The 17,614-nt window shown below is 41.5% G+C and overlaps 1 protein-coding gene across 6 annotated transcripts in view; it reads right to left on the bottom strand.

The window, feature by feature from the left end:
- Window positions 1-17,614, bottom strand: part of RBMS3 (RNA binding motif single stranded interacting protein 3) — a 721,589-nt gene that overhangs the window by 72,197 nt on the left and 631,778 nt on the right. For all 6 annotated transcript variants that reach the window (XM_042806473.1, XM_042806470.1, XM_042806471.1 and 3 more), the window contains one exon: window positions 7,007-7,053. In XM_042806473.1, coding sequence (XP_042662407.1) covers window positions 7,007-7,053 — 47 coding nt within the window. The remainder of the gene's footprint in view (window positions 1-7,006; window positions 7,054-17,614) is intronic.

Here is a 17,614-nt window from a genome sequence, read left to right as displayed (position 1 = left end):
ATGCTTCACTGCTGAGAATAACACATTCCACATACATGCCTGAATTATTTTATTAAGGGATGGCTACAAAAACTCTGGCTGAAATTTTCATATTCATCTAGGCAGAGAGCAAAAAACCCACCTTCCAGTGAAATGTATCAGGAATTATGAGCCTAAATGCCCCAGGCAGTACTGAAAATCTCAGACTTAGTTGTTTTTATTTCCACTGTTGCATGCTATGAACAAAAGTTGCACTATCTCTTGCTTGATGGTAATAAAAGTTATATTCCTTCTCCTTCCCTGTGGGTTAATGATTATCGATAAAATTATCATTTGGAAAATATCGCTACTGGTGGATCGTGTAAGTACTTAATATGTGTGTGCTTGTAAAGATTTTTGCATTTGCCCCTTTTTTCAGTTTTAACTGTAAGCCAGAAAAAGAAAATTGCTTAAAGGAAGAAAGTTTGTGATCTTACAGCTGTCAAAATGATGATATTTGGGACTCTGAGAAACACTCCTGTGCAGTGTTCTCTTGCCCGATTTAAACCCCATGCTGACCCTTCTCATAGAGCAGGCACCAATCTTACGAGTAACTCAAGATTTTGCACATATGCTCTCTCTGTAACAGTGAAGCGGATTACATTCCCTGTCTTTTTATGTTGGTTTGGTTTTTTGTTTTTTTTTTTCCTCTCTCCCCACACTGAGGCAATCAACAGTAGCTTTCCACGAGAGCCATGCAACAAAAGAATCATTACTGGTGTTTAAACAAGTGCTCTATTTCCTGATCGCCCTGGCATCCCGGATTTAGTACTAATCAGTCTAGTTCAGACTGGATGCAGGCTCAAATAACCCCCAATTTCATCCAGCCAATAGCCTCGGAAAAACAGGCTGCCGTCTCTGAAGGTTGGGTGGAAACATTCAAAGTTAGGAGGGGAGAGGGAGACAGAGAAGCAATCATTTGTTCTCTCTATTCCAAAAAAGATTTTAAAATGCCAAAAGCAGCAGGTGGCGTCTGAGTGATTTTTTGTTTAATAGAAATATATTGCTATTTTAGGAACATTTATCTGCCCTTACAATGCTCACACAGAGACTATTTTAAATCTGTGCCTTTGCCCAATTTTATATATATCATATTATGAGAACTTAGAGTCATCTGTATCCCACTGCTTGTATCAAGCGTTAAGTCCATACAACATTGAGGGGGGAAAGGATTTTTACAGCACTAGCTGGGTTCATCTACGGCATTAGCATGACACGTTTGTTATCTAAGTCCTTTTATAGGGGTCTTCTCCCAGATCAAAGTTAACCAGAAATCACCTTGGCTATGCTGTTGCAAAGTGGATGAACTAAGAAAGGCTGTGTGCAGCAAATGAAAACACCCAATGGTAGGCGTCGGACAGAATTTACTCTATGGGTAAAATGTACAGAAATACAGATAAACCTCTTAAACTGAAGGACAGTATGAGAACAAAACCCTTTTGAGAAAACAACACATTTTTGTTCATTCTGTTCTCATTCCATCCATCAGCCTGGCACGGGTGCTGCGCTCATATTCATACCTTGTCTGAACTGCTCGGACAAAGATAAGTGCATGGGCGAAACAACTTTCCATTTGGAAGTAGTGCTGACTCTTTGGAATAAACTCTCCAATAAATCCCAGTAAATACTACCAAATTTACAGAAAGCGCCTGCTAAGCCAAGAACTTGACAGACAGCTAACCATTTCAGTTTCAGCTTAGAGATGCAGTTATCTGAATAGTACATAAGCTTGTAGAATATACACTCTGGTAATGTGAAAAATACAACCCTTCCAATACCCCTGCCAATACCATTTATCTGTTGCAGTTTGGAATGCTCTCAAATAAGCATCAAATAAAACATACTATCAGGACACTCAGCTATACTGTGAAAATTCATGCACCAGAGCGTCAAAGAGAAAGGAAGGAATTTTGATGCAGCAAATGACAATGTGAGAAAATTCAGTTCATATATTTCATTTTTAATAATAATAAATCAAGTTTAACAATCTGAGTCACAGTGACGGGCTGCAGGTCAAACATCTTGCAATCGGGAATGCCTTACACCCGGAGACAGAGGCTTGTCTCCCTGCCACAGCACCACTTGTGCACAAAGGGGTCTAAAAAAAAAAAAAAAAAAAGGATGTGGCTACCTGCCGTGCGTGAAGTCCAGTGGTACAGTGAGGACAGGGGTGTCCTTGCTGGGGACTGACTCAAGCAGAGCTCCCCCCAGGCACGGGGTGCTCAACCTGCCACAGAGCTGGAGCCTTGCACTGTCCTGGCAGAGCCTGCTCACAAAGAGGGCTCCACGTGCACGCCCCCATGGGACACAGGGCTATCTCCCCAAACTCCCTTTACGTACAAATAGGCCAATGTCCTCCTATGTAATTGGCATAGGTGACGTGCTGGGGACCTAATAAAAGAGGTGAGGAACAAAAATGCAAGTGGCGTGTTCTCCCTACAGCATCCCAACAAGATCTGCAGCTGCTGACCTTGCCATATTTGATCTTAGGCTTTCACTTTTTTTTTTTTTTTTTTTTTTTTTTAAATTTAGGCTCAGGAAGAGGTGAAATAAGGTGGAAGATGTATGTTGTAAGTAAGTCCAAGGGAATACAGGATTCTCAGTCATCAGAATATTTACATCAGAAAGACGAGTGGAAAGAGATATGAGTTATACTGGCTTTGACTCATTTTAGATACATTCAATTATGCCCCCAAGTTTCCTGTCATTAAAATGTACGGTATCTGGTATGGTACTCTGAGAGCTGTAGGCTTTGTGGTAGTTGACCTGTGGGCTCTAAGGAGAGCTCTCCAAAAGGCTCAGCTGCATTTTCTGCAAATGCAGTTTACATCCTCATATTGGGCCATGCAGTTTTTTTTGCAGGTGCAAGCCAGTGTCCCCGCTCCTCAGCTGCAATTGCAATGCTAGAAGCAAAAGCGTAGAAAGGCAGGTGTCAGGGGAAAGGCAAAATGGACACTGCCCTTGCATTAAAAATAGACCTTTTCAGCACGCCCAGATTCCGTAAGCACGGGGAAAACTCATCACCAGGAGGCAAAAAGATGTTCTGGATGCTCCTGAAGATGGGTTTTATAAAGGGCTGAAAAGAAAATGTTTTTAAAAGATGTTAAAAAGAACCACGTTCCCAGTACATCATCAGTCACACACAGGCAATGCTTTAAGAACAGTTTCTGTTGCTTAACAGACAAAGCACATACTCCCCTCCTACATCAACCCTCCTCCGCATTTGGGAACTGCATTATCTGTAGCGTCTGGTCGCTATTTCCCTGCCAAAAAATAGAAAAAATAAAAAAATCCATATGGTTCCCATCCTATGGGGGAATGTGCAAGCTTCCACACAGAATCTGCACAAGAACAAGATCCTATTTGCACTGCAATAAACACCATTGGCTCATGCTTCGTGCCTGCGGGCACTACTGAAAAAGTTAGATTCATAAATAGTATCCTGGGGCTCACATAATGTAAGAGTATTACCAAGTGTTATCAAGGCAGCAATTTTCTGTTGCAATAAGCCACACAGTCAGATGTTTGAGAAGAAAAAGGCCTATCTGAATATTGAGCCCATTGGCCAGCAAAAGCACAGTATAGTCCCCTAGATATCAGATATTAAACTGATACAGTACGTCGCAATCTTAGTCAAATGGCCAGGAGGACTCAAGCCTCAGGAACATTTTAAATGAGCATCCTTATGGTGCAAATACAGGAGCTCTATTTCGTTCTTTGTACGAGTGCATTAAACCACTAAAACAGTATTAATACCACAAATTGAAAAATCAATCGCATATTACAACAGGCACACTACTCCCCAAAATAAAACCTGAGTACCTTGGTAAATGCAATTCAGAAAAGGCTGATTCTAAAAAAAAAAAAAAAAAAGTCACAGTGAGATTGGCAGGGGAAAAGAGCTTAACTACTGAAGTGTGTGGTTACCACGTCTTCAGTAACTCATACTGCAATGCTATGGTACACTACGGGCTGGATTCTCCACTCCATTATACCAGTTTTACGCTGATGTAACTCTACTGGATGCTTAAACAGAGTTACATGGGCATAAAAACAATATAATGAAATGGAGAATCAAGCTTTACAACGTAATAGACTCAGAAGAAAATTATCTATTCCTTTGTGGGGAAAAGATCTTTGCTATTTTTAGTGAAAGCCTCTCTCTCACTCTCTTTTGTTTTATTCCTGCTATAGATTTTGAAGGCAAATATGCAGTTACACAGTAATAAAAGTGATAGTACTACTCCATGAACAGTGAGAACCCACCTTATCATCTGGACAACATACAAGAGACCAGATTCCTCCCTGAGGTTCCCAAAACCTAATACAATCCATGCTTCTCAAGGAATTGTAAATTTTAAATACCAACCCACGGCACCTGCAGAGACGTGTCTCTCTAGCAGGCTTCCATCCTCCATATAACCCTGCACGGACTTAGCAACTTGCACTCATCAAAATGCGTCTATCAACCCTATAAAGGACTCTAACAGCAGTCAATCTTTCTTCTTAAGTTTTCTTGGCAACTCATCCCCCACCTGCATCTTCGTCTTGGCTTGGGTAGCTTTACATTTCCCGTCTCCCGCCTCAGTTCACTAAGCTCCAGGCTTACCACCGCACATCAGCAAGTCCTGAGCTGCGTGCAGGGTCAACACCCGCTGGTCTTTGCTTTATGGACCCTTGGGTAACGCTGCTCCAGGCAACCCTTGAGGGCTTGGTCCCCCCCCCGTGCTGCCAAAGCATCGCGCAGCATTTTAATTTTACCCCCAGGGTGGGCGCGGGCACACCACCGGCACGAGGGGGGCTTCAAGCAGCAGCCTGGTGCTCACTTCCAGGACGTCCTCGCTACGAGGAAGAGAAACGTGAAGAGCCTAATGCCCCTTCACTGACGATTAAGTTAACCTGTTTTACTTCATCGCACTGAAGAGCCTTTAACAATCTCCCACCGTGGCCGCACACCTGCTACGACACCCCCGTCTTGTGTCAGTGAGCAACAAATCGCATTCGCACGTTTTACAAGCAAAGCACCGAGGTGCTCCAGGACTCAGGGAAAATAAAACCCATGAGCTAGATTTTTATTGTACTTGCAAGTAAAGAGGCTTATGAAAAATAGTAAAAATTTATAACTACGGGATATGTAGAGACTATTAAGTGAATCGCCTGGGGAGCTAAAAAGAAACTGTGCAACCAAAGGGCCCTGGTGATCCTCAGGTGACAGCATTTTAAAGATTCAAGCAAAGGATGGAACAGCAGTTGTTTAACTTTTGGTGGACAAATCAATTTTTCCATATAGTAAGAGCTTCCCCTCATGAAACTGCATGCAATCAAGATCTCACCATAAGAGCATTCTGAGTGACATGGTTTTGTCCTGGTGAAACTGAAAATATTTTGACACTCTAGAAAGGAGAGATATGTCAAAGCAGTAATGAATTGTCACTCTTAGAGAGATATCCAGTGCCGTAGTTTATTTCATGCTTTACAAATAAAAGAACATTTTAAAAACTGTAGAGTTGAAATTCTCCATTGGGTACTATTTCTTTTCTTAATGATCACTGACAGTGTGTTCAAACAATTGAGTGACCAAACCACCTGAAAAGCCTGAATACCTGAGCAGCATGCAAACTGTCTGATAGAAATAATTTCTGATTCTGAGATAACTTTCATAATTTCAAAAAAATTATTCTCGAAGTAAAATGCTACTAGTCTCAAAGGATCGTTCAAATCACAGTTTCCAAGGCATTCATGCACCTGACATGCAGGAATTCCTTTGAAATAAAAGCCAGTTGTCTGGATGAAACAGTGGTGGATTATGAACGACAATGTGTTACCAACTGAAAAGTATGACATTAGAGGACAGACTTGTTTGGATGGTCAGAACAGGGAAACAGTACCAGATGATTCTGCAATCACAACTATGTAAACGCCCTCTTTTTTTCAAGTTGCTCTGATTTGGCTGCTTCCTCCACAACATGGAACTATCATGAGTCCTACATAGCTACTGCTTGTAAAGGGCAATGAAGCTAAATATATTAACTGTTAGAATTGTTTAAAAAAAAAAAAAAAACAAAACCAAAACAAAACCAAAACCAAACTACTGGGAATGTTATTTTTTTTCCTAAATGCTTCAAATAGCAATGCTCTGACAAACACTTAACAAATAAATCCATTCTCATCTATAACAATACATTTTCCCCTTCAGCTGGAGAATGCAGATAGAAGTATGCACAGAATTTGATAATCTTATCAAACATCTTTCTGATCAAAGAGTGACTGTCAAAGAGTTCAAGGGCAAAACTCCCATTTCTCTTCAAATTATTGTTAGCCTATCTGAAAGAATAGCTAAATTTCAAGGCTCCGTTTTTGTAGCTGATGATATAATTGGAAATGTAATCACGCAGGTAAATAATATGATGATGTAACTGCTTTGCTAAATTTGAAAAAAAATTACAATTCTTTGTGTCAGCAACCAGGAGCTGAGAAATGAGGAAGAATGTTGCTCAGAACTGTACCCCTAAATCCCATCTGCTTACACACCGATTTGAGGTTTTCTCCCTATTTGGCATTTCTATTCAGATAGTGCCATGGAAGCTAGCCAGCCTGTAGAGAGAACCCCAGATGAAGTAACAGCTCTATTATCCAAAATATGATGAAATCTTCAATGATTATTTTAACAAAAGCAAAGTCAGTAAAGGGAAATTTTACTGGTTTCCATTTCATGACAGATAGAGATTAAAAAACCATCCACTAGCATTTGCCAAATAGAGATGGAAACTATTAGGAAAACCAACTTCCCATTCAAATGGATATTATAAACAAGAGGGCATAAAAACAAAAGGGAAATGAAAAGAAGAACTTGACAATATAGCATTACATGCTTCAGTCAAAATATGACTGAGAATTTGCTTCTGAATAAGTTTCACCACAGAAAGAGAAAACAAGATGGCATTCAAAATAATTTTTAAAAAGGCATAAGAAAACATGCATTCCTTACCCATTCTGTATAGCAGCTGTTGGATCGTAAGTCAAAGCCATGCCAGCCTGCACATAGTTAGGGAAGAAAAACAGATTTTTACTATTACTGCAGAGAAAATAAAAGAAAAAAAGAGAAGACATTAAACATATTCTAAGCCCATATGAATACAAACTGAATGCAACTTAGATGGAAATCTAAATTCTCTGGGGAAGCTCAGATGGCCCAAAGCAGCACGGACAGATTGGCTACCTTCCCTGCCTGAGAGATCCCTGAGAAACAGATCTGTTCAGTATGTTGGTTGTCATCCCTCCATAACATTTAAGGCAAATGGTGGTTTCGTTGCACCAGTGTCAGTTAATAACTCCACTGAGATCAATGTATTTACATCTGATTGCTCCCTATAACAAGACAGGGACAAATCCTGCTATTGTCTGTGAGACAGGTACTCGGTAAATATTCTAAAGCCAACTTCTCCTGAGCTTCTCAGGAAGGAGCCTCATCATTCCTACAAAGGCTGTGTGACCCCCGTCTACCATTTTCCCAGGCTGTCACTCAGTCTTACAGTTAATTCATTACCACAAGACAAGAAACTAACAGTGGGCTGTGAAGCAGAAAAGACCAATCCAAATTAAAAAAAAAAAAAAAAAAGTGCTTGAGCTTTTAAACAAGACTTCTAAAATACTTCAGAGGCCTGGACAGCAAAAGAATTTGTTAATGGGCAACACAGAGCCTTCTGACTGCCTCTCACAACCAAACAGACGGTGACCTGTGTGAAAGGATCTGGCAGTGCCAAAAAGGGTGTCCAGTTAACAACCATCACCACTGCTGGTGATACATCCACTGGTTGATACACCCACGGGTACCGCGGGGAAGGCAGGGAGGGAGCAGGGCTGGCGACTCTATCTCCCGCTTCACCTGACGCCCCAAGACAGCAGTCGGGGCTGCGTGGGAAGGACTAGCTTGCTCCCCAGCATCTTCTTTAAGATATGGGACTGACAAGCTCTCCTCCCACATACTGCATTTGCTTTGGCTTTTTGTCTTCCTTCCTTATTTTTTTTTTTTCCCCTCCCTCTGTGAAATACTCGTAAGGCACTACCAGGAGACGGGAAGAGGTCTCCTTTTCTGCGGGGCTGGAAGCAGAGAGGAGAGGGCCACCGTTACTCAGGGTGCTGCTCTCCTTTGGGGAGCAGCTGAAAAACAGCCGTGGCACCATCCCACCCCGAGGCGCCGCGCTTCTCCCCTCTTGTCCCCCAGCCCAGACGCTCGTTGCCTGAGACTGGAAACAGCAGCATTGGCTTGCAGGACGGGGTGCTTTACCAACCACGTGGCAGGGGCTGCGCTTCTGGTGGGAGCTTTTAACGCCCTCGGACCCATCTACCAAGGAACTTTTGAATAATGGCATCTGCCCCCCTTCCCGCTGGCTGCTCAGCCAGGTCAGGGGAGCGTTTGGGCTTGGCCGGCTCCCATGCAGGCGGGTGAGCAGCCAGGGTAAATGCTCCGGTGATAAAGAGCGGGCAGCACTGCTGGAGGAGCCAGGTTAGCCCGGCAGCTGCACACTGGTCTAAGAGGAGATGGTCCAAGTTTGCAGAAGCCAAAAATAATTTCTGATCTGAAAGGGTAGGCTCCACACTACCTTCCGTAGCCAAAAAAAAAAAAAAAATATGCTCGTTTCATTACTAAATTTGTATATTTTTCCCATTACTCTTTTAAGCAGATGCTAGGGCAAATCCTTTGCTTCTTGAAAATGCCATTGTTTTAATAAAATATTATCTCTCAAGCAAAGGATAATTCAGGAGACTAAGGCCAAGAACATATAACTATTTTTAAAAAATGCATTAATTTCATACAAATCATAATAAAATAAAAATGGATATTTCTGCAAGTTTAAAATGTCAAAGAATCAAATTTGGGGTGACCCCAACCACTGCTAATGTTGATGCAAAAAAAGAAATTAGCTTAGAAAATCATAAGGGATGATCTACTCAACATGTTTTTATATTCTTATGTCTTATACGTTCTCAGCATACAATATTGTTTGGTAAGGTTGCATTAATTACTAATGGAAATGTATACAGTTCATCCCAAAAGAGAGCCAATAAAACTTTAATATCATAAACATTTTTTGTCTGCAATACATTTTAGAGAAAAAATCCGCTCTTATTTTCCTTTCTCTTTTCAACACTTGTAAAATTTGTTATTGCCCTCTTTTTATATTCCTGCACTGGTAAAGACAACTTAAATAGTATGTACAAGCCCTAGAGGGACAGAAAAATTAGTTCTAACATTTTTTTTTTTTTTAAACTTAAAAATAACTTAAGATATTCTCTATAAATCAAGGTGTTGACATTTTAACATCACATCACACATCCACTCAAGACTAAGAAAAAAAACCCTTAAAATTCCTTGGGAAAGGAGAAATCCAAGCTTTCTGAAAAAGGGAGTTTCTAGCTCTAATGGTCCTTAGAGTTGCCTGGATGAGAGCTCACTATATCCCGCAGCTCACATCAGTGTGACCTGGGGACAAAGCGGCAACAGGGGAGGGCGGGCTGGGAGGAAAGGGGAAAATGAACAATTGCTCTTATTTTAGTTTCTTCGACATAAATGAGGGTAATGGCAGCAGCTCTTTCACTGGAGCCCTAACAACGCTCAGTGTCCACGGGCGACCTGTGAACACACATTTCCACCACTTCCAGTTACTTGTCTCATGGCTATTTGGGCGCGCGGTCTGGTGCAGACCCTCGGCTCGTCCTCCAGCCCCATCACACCCCGGTCCCATCACACCCCGGTCCCATCACGCCCCGGTCCCATCACGCCCCGGTCCCATCACGCCCCGGTCCCATCACGCCCCGGCCCCATCACGCCCCGGCCCCATCACACCCCGGTCCCATCACACCCCGGCCCCATCACACCCCGGTCCCATCACACCCCGATCCCATCACACCCCGGTCCCATCACACCCCGGTCCCATCACACCCCAGCCCCATCACACCCCGGCCCCATCACACCCCGGCCCCATCACACCCCAGTCCCATCACACCCCGGTCCCATCACACCCCGGCCCCATCACGCCCCGGTCCCATCACACCCCGGTCCCATCACACCCCGGTCCCATCACACCCCGGTCCCATCACACCCCGGTCCCATCACACCCCGGCCCCATCACGCCCTGGTCCCATCACGCCCTGGTCCCATCACACCCCGGTCCCATCACACCCCGGCCCCATCACGCCCTGGTCCCATCACGCCCTGGTCCCATCACACCCCGGTCCCATCACGCCCCGGTCCCATCACACCCCGGTCCCATCACACCCCGGTCCCATCACTCCCCAGTCCCACATGTGGGTGCGTGCAGACAAACTGCGCACACTCCGTTCTCGACGTATTAGCATCATGACCATACCACGTTATTGGTACTAGGAATAAGGGACACTGCTATGGTCCTGGCAAGTACAAAGCACGAAAGGCTAGACACTCATCTCCTTATCCATGCTCCACATCCATACTGCACGGTGACAGATGACCAGAACCTGTCCAGGTACTTCAGCAGTGACAACTATAAATATCACTATCGCATTTCCCAGTAAATGAAAGTTTCACATTAGACAAATACGACACAGCGTGTGGCAATATGTGCGTATGGAACATCACCTACAGTTTGCCCCATAATATTGCTAACATCCCCCACTGCTGAATAGCCTTAAACAGCTGCTATTTCAAATAGCTGCTAACAGGGGACTATTTACTTCTTTCTCTACCAAGTTGTGTAATTCCTCCCTACAAAATTATGCTGGCTGGAAGCCCAGGAGAGGCAATAGTTAGCCTGGACCAGTGAAAGATTTATGGTCTGAAGCATCCTCATTCATCAGGGATAAAAACTGATGAGCAATGATAACTTACTGGAAAATTGTCTGCACTTTCTTCCATAGCACACAAACAGGAATTCCAAAACTACCAAATACTGAATATTAGGGTTGGCCTCAGACTTTCACAGATAGAGGTCCAGCTTACCCCGTCAAAACCAGAACTGGATATAGCTGTCACTGTGCTTAATATGTTATGAACTATACCAAGGCACTGGCTGATGCCTCAGTAGTGGTCCTCTGCTGTGCTGAAGAGTATTTCCTTCCAGGTCTTTTCCTCCCTCGTTTTGCTCATGTTTCAGTGGAAGGACAGGGTCTTATTCCTTCTTGTGATAGTGACATTTCCAGATGAAATGCCACCTGGAGAGTGGCACTGATGATAGAATGCCACTTTAGGAAAATATTTGTCAGATAAATCTTCTATGAAGGAACAACTGAACCAGAAAATTTTTACAGCACTCAGATAATGGACATACACTCAGCTACTGAATTAAAAAGCTGCACTTCAACATTTCAACATGTAATCCCTTAAAATAATCCCAAAAAAACCCAAACCAAACAAAAAAAAAATAAATAAAAAGAGCTATTTGCTATCAGTCCCACACATAATAATAAATAAAACCCATTCTCAACGATTGGTCTATTCAGAATGCCACGTGACACGGAAATAAAACCAGGTCGTTTAAAATACTGATCTTTTTAAGAGACTGTTTAAACGGTATGTGTTTACTTATCACTTATTTTTACTAAAGTGTCTAAACTTAAGACAAAGGAATGAAGATTTTTGCTATTTTGTTGCTGCAGCTTTCTAATTATTGACATCGGTGAACAAAGGGATTCTAATAGCAAGAGACCCAGGCTGCACCTTTCTTTAAATTTAAGCTCTTTAATAAAGTGCAAGAAATATCAGAAAGCCTCTGGAAGGCAAGGGTTCCCTCAGGAAGTTTGAAGGTCTTTGTTCAACACTTTACTGTGAAAAATTTTCCATGAGCAAAGACAAGGTGTTCTGTTTCTGTTTTTTTCCCTCTCTTTGTTATGATTTGAACATAAATGAGCACATTTGCCTCATTAAAAAGACTCTTAGACCATCACATTTGCATTGCTTATGTAAATTGGATTTGTAAATCTCTCAAAGAATGATTACGTTGTGGAGTGATTATTAAAAAAAGATCACATCTTCAATATCATGTGAAATAAGGTGGGTTTATTGTTATTTTTCTTCCAAATCTCTGTGAACTCTCACAAGAACAGCCTTTATCAGCCCAGTATCTCTGTTCCAGCAAACACAAATACCTAGAAATGACCAAATTGCAGGTTGCGTGATATCTTCTGTGTTGTGGGAAGCAGCTTTCATGAACAACTTCACCAACACATCACCACCACCTACTCTCAGTGTACGTGTCCTTTCCTCACTCTGTGCAAAAATTCACCATAATATTGACCTACTATAGAGATGTCCTATGCTTATTCCTCAGAGCTGAATCTTTCACATTATCTCCTTGAACCTGCTCTGGCCAGCCTACACCTCGTGCTGGAGCATCTTCCCAAAGCAAGGCTGCTGTCACCGCAGGATTTCTTACGGTGCAGGGGGCCACCCTCCCATCGGAAAAAAAAATTGAGAGGCCTATAAATTAAAAAGGGGTGAAAGCCACTGATGTGGTGGGTTTTCCAAGCAGAAGGCTCCCTGGGTTTCTCCTCCTTAAGGTGAGATTTGGAAAAGTAAGGATGTACCCTAAGACTCAAGGGATTTGTGTGGTGAACCAATGTGGGAGTTAGACCAGATGATAAGTCTTTCTTCCCCATCTTCTCTGACTCATCCCCTCATTTTTCATGCTGGAGGACTGCCATCCTAAGGGAATGGGTGTACTCTTGGCTACTACAGTGGAATCAATTGAAATTTCAACACTGAAATTCCTGTACTTGTTTTGTTACCACCGCTAATATCTGACAGGCATCACAGCAGAAGGATCTCTTGTGCCCTGACAGCAGATGCTCTCACTGAAACACTCTGAAGAAGGAAGAGAGGAGGGGGAAGAAACCAACAACCCAAAAGAGATTCGTTTAAAATAGTGATTTAATAAAATAAGCTCAGTCACTAGAAAAGTTAACTTGGCAGAGTTCCTTCCCTTGATTATTTAAACAGTTCTGTCAGAAACATTCCACATTAGAAGTATTTCTGAATTTAATTCTGAATAAAAAACACCTTTCCTTTTCAGAGAAGGAGAAATCTAGAATGTAAATGTGACACCTCTCAAATATATAAACGTATATGAAAGAAATGGGGCATTTCCCAGTGATGTGTGCTCCTTAAGCAACTGCAAGTTCTGAGAAAAAAGTGGTTGTGGAGAGAAAAACATACAGTATTGAGGTGAAACTTCGGAAGTGGATCATGAACCTCCGAAAGGTCTTAGGCTGAGCTGATAAGCACAGTGACAAGTTCAGATACCGAGATAAATGACAAGAAACCGTTTTTGTTCTACATAACTGGACTGGAAGTCTGTTTAGCCTAGAGAAGGCTTCGGGGAGACCTTATAGCGGCCTTCCAGGGCTTAAAGGGGGGACAGGAGAGGTGGGGAGGGACTCTGGTGTGGGAATAGAACGAGAGGTAATGTTTTTAAAATGAAAGAGGGGAGAATTAAGTTAGATCTAAGGAAGAAATCCTTCCCTGTTTGGGGGGTGAGGCGCTGGCCCAGGGTGCCCAGAGCAGCTGTGGGTGCCCCCTCCCTGGAAGGGTTCAAGGCCAGGTTGGACGGGGCTGGGAGCCCCCTGGGCTGGGGGAAGGGGGCCCTGCCCGGGGCAGGGGGTGGCACTGGGTGATCTTTAAGGTCCCTTCCAACCCAAACCATTCTGTGATTCTGTGATCTATGATACGATCCACACGGCTTCTGTTCTTGGGGTCATCACTTTGTTCCCACTTCAATTTATCTGATGAGTTAAAAGACAAGTGCTGAAGTTCACAAAAGTTCAAAAGAAAACAAAAAGGATAATATCCTCCTCACAGAGACAGATAGTAAAACGTAATTATTTTGTTTCCACAGCCAACTCATGTATTTAACCTTCCCATCTTCAGGTCTATGAACCATCTGCTCTGGAGGATCTGGCACACCCATTTTGCCATCAGTCTGATCCGTTGTTAAATCAGCTGTGGGTCACAGTCACATCTAGGTGTGTGTTACAGTGAGTTGGGAAGACTTCCAGGGATAACTTGCAGCACTACTGAAAATGACAGCCCACCAAATATCTGTTGGGGATACAGCAGAGTGGGGAAGAAGATACGTCCTTGTCCCCTGTCTCCAACATCTGCTTATTCTGCATAAGAAAACACTGTCTTAGCGGCAGAATTTGCAGGAAAACCCAACTGCAAGAAAAACTCGGGGGCAAATGGCACAACATTTTTCACTGCAGAAGGAAATCCAAAGCCAAAACGAAAACTAAGAAAACTAATCTCAGAGAGCAGGTACAGTCCTGATTTTACTTTAAGCAAACCATGGCCCTTACTATGAGTAAAACCAGTCCCTTTTAAAATAGTAATTTCAGACACAGTAATAACATATAGGCCATTATTTTAAAATATTTCTACGTGCTTTATAAGCTCAAAATCCAACCATTTAAACTGTTGGTTTTTTTGTTGGTTTTTTTTTTTTTTTTGTTTGTTTGTTTGTTTTTTTTTTTTGTACTTGTGCCACTTAGGCACCTTTTCAAAATGTTGCCTACAACAACAGCATCTTGTGTCATGAAGAATTTTTAACTCATTGATCTGTATCTTTTCACTTATTTGCCAGTTATTTTTTCCCCTTCTACTTTCTCCCTCTGTGTAGGCTTCTCTTCATGTTCAATTCCTCTCTTTGCTAAACTAATCTCCTGCTGAAAATAAGCAAGCAAAATACTGACCAATGTCTAATTTACACTTACCCTGAATATAGAGTAAATGTCTTTGCGCTGGGGTTTGCATATGAGGGTACTACTGCATATCTGGACAGGCCTGGGAATTGTCCCCCACAGAAAAGAAAAAATTATTTGCCTGGGTATAAAGTACATCAGCCCTAGATGCTGAGGATTATGAAACACGGCTAAGTATTACCTATCTCCTTGGAAGCATAAGAAGAAATCTATGTCTGAGTTATAAATGGCCCTGGCACAGATCTACTAATAATTTCTAAATGCCTGCTGCTAGTAAAAAAGGGACGACTGGCTCCAGAATCAACTGCTTCAGGCTTTCATTGGTACTGACTTTACAAAAAAAACGGGAAGTCTCTCAAATTACCTATTGTATGTTTTTCTTTCTAAATTATTGTTTGCATTAGACAAAATCGTAATGAGTAGCAGATAAAAGGAGAAACTGTTAACAAAAACAACATTCCCAAACTACTAGGTCACCTTTTTTTTTTTTTTTTTTTTTTTTTTTTTAAGAAAGAATTAAAAACATGTTTGATTCTTTATAGACGTTTCACCAACTGATCTTGAAAGAAAACAAAAGAGAGGGGGGGAAAGGAGGAAGAGAGGGAAGTGGGGAAACAGAGGTTAACCTCTTGGTTTTTTAGAAACAAAAATGTAACCCAGATTACAGAAGCAAGAAAGCAATCAATAGAAGAATTATTGGTGGCAATTATTAAATACCATTATAGACATCAGACCAAATTCAATGCCAGGAGGTCACATTCAATGGTGCGTGTTGCTATTGTGATATATGCACCATTTCTGTCATGGTGATATTCTCTTGCAAGAAAGACAACGCAAATATTCAAATGGTTGAAATTTTACAGAAACTTGCAAATGAAGTTTCAGAGGTTTCAAAATATCGTGACTGTAAAGAAAAAACTTGATCACTTTGGGCTGACCAGATATAGAACGGATACCATTTCTAGAACTGTTCTTTCTAGAACAATGTAAACTATAATAACCTTTGGGCTGATGCAAAGCATTTCATTTGTTTTCATTTTATGTGAGAATTCTCCCTTTCTAACAGATAAATTTCAAATAATCCCTCTCTTAAATACACATATAAAAAGATTTTATTTCTGAATAACCAAAACAGTGTTTGAGTAAATCTGAAATACAAGATTATGTTGTAAAATTTAAATTGCAGTTTTTAATCCAGTCTGATGTCAATTTATAACTACTATTGATTTCCCAGTTGCATTTTCAGCTAATGAACATTTTTTTGGAGATATGTCACCCATCTCTAGACTTGTCAACTGCAATTTAGAGGCAAATTAAATCAAATAGTTTACAATGGAATTTGAATATGATTACCCTCTATCACCATCTCAGCATGATCTTGTCAGGGAAAGTTTCAAAACAGAGTGCTGAATTAAACCAGTGTGACTCAGGAAAAACTAGTCTGAAAAAAAATCAAAGTTTGTGCAGAAATTGTGACAATTGTTAGGTCAGAATTTCACTGAAAATATTTCCAACATTTGCAGGTTTCACTGTACATTTATTGCATGTGTATGTTAGATGCTTAATTCGACAGCCTTTTACAAAGACATCAGTAATCTAAGATCTCGGCTCCTTAGTCCAGAACTGCTCAGCCATCACAAATCCTCAGTACAACTGCTGAGTATTTCCTGAGGCTTCAAACAAGAGTGGAAGGGTAAGGACTAGAAAGTGGAATTCAAGGTCAGGTGTTCTTCCCCGGTTCCAACTGGCCAAGTAACCAAGTACCAAAAAAGAACCCTGAAAAGCCCTGGAGAAATTCAGTGTATTCCTAAAGACTTGACTTTAAAAAGTATGCTAGTTTAACAGGCAACTAGTTTTTCTATACAGTTATGAAGTAATCTACAAAAATGTAGGGTAGGAATAAGATTTGCTATTACATTCTGCAGTACAGCCTGAAAACTTTACCAAAAAAAAAAAAAAAAAAAGTAAGCTTCTCATAAAATTTCCCAGAAGTTCTCCATAAAAGCAAGCAAAACCTCCGAGAACACCATGGCCGGAGAGGTAACACTGCAGCAAACCTGCTCCTCCCCACTAAATTTCCTGCCATTTCCCCCCTAGAGCAGAGCACTGGGCACAGCTGCCTGTCTCTGCTTTGCACGCTTAAATTTGAGGCCAGTGACAGAACTGTTAGTATCATTTCTCTGGGATCTGCAATAATCCTCACACACTCAGTGTTAATGCTGGTTAAACCTCAGAACTTTTAGAAATGCCCTTCACGTAAGTATTCAAGAATGCAAAGGCTTATCTGAACAATAGCCAAAAAACATCTTGGTCTAGATACCACAGGACTTGGCCAGGGTAGAAATACTGAGGGAGTAATCTCTTGGACACTATTTCAATGCTTTTCTTTGGGGAAGAAACCAAGAAAAGCAGAGGTGAAGGGAATATTTCCAGATCCCATTTGTAATCAGAACTATGACGCTTGTCATATATCAATTATTTCTCGCTACTCACTGCCTGTTCTTTTTTAAAGAAATTAAAGTTGACAGGAGTAATTGTAAGAAGGTTACTTGAGTGCTGCTACACGGAGAACAGCAGAATGGTACGTCATGCTTAGAGTAAGATCATTAAAGGACAAAGTGTTAGAAAGACCCTATTGCATATAAAACGTAAGAGTAATTATACAGAAGGATTTTACATTGGAAATAAGAAAATTAACACTGATGGGGAAGAAATACAATAAATGAGTGACCGTAAAAGAGAACATGCATTCTTGTCTTTGATGCTTTGACTAGCGAATATTCAGTGTGCATCAAGGTGTTAACTAGATGCTAGTAAACAGAGAAAATCTAAGAAAATCTAAGAAAACAGAGCACTTTCCTGGCCT

The sequence above is a fragment of the Tyto alba genome, unplaced genomic scaffold (assembly GCF_018691265.1).
Source record: "Tyto alba isolate M040663 unplaced genomic scaffold, T.alba_DEE_v4.0 Super-Scaffold_46, whole genome shotgun sequence".
NCBI classification, from domain to species: domain Eukaryota; kingdom Metazoa; phylum Chordata; class Aves; order Strigiformes; family Tytonidae; genus Tyto; species Tyto alba.
The sequence above is the reverse complement of the archived record's forward strand: the minus strand, read 5'-3'. Positions and strand labels throughout refer to the sequence as shown.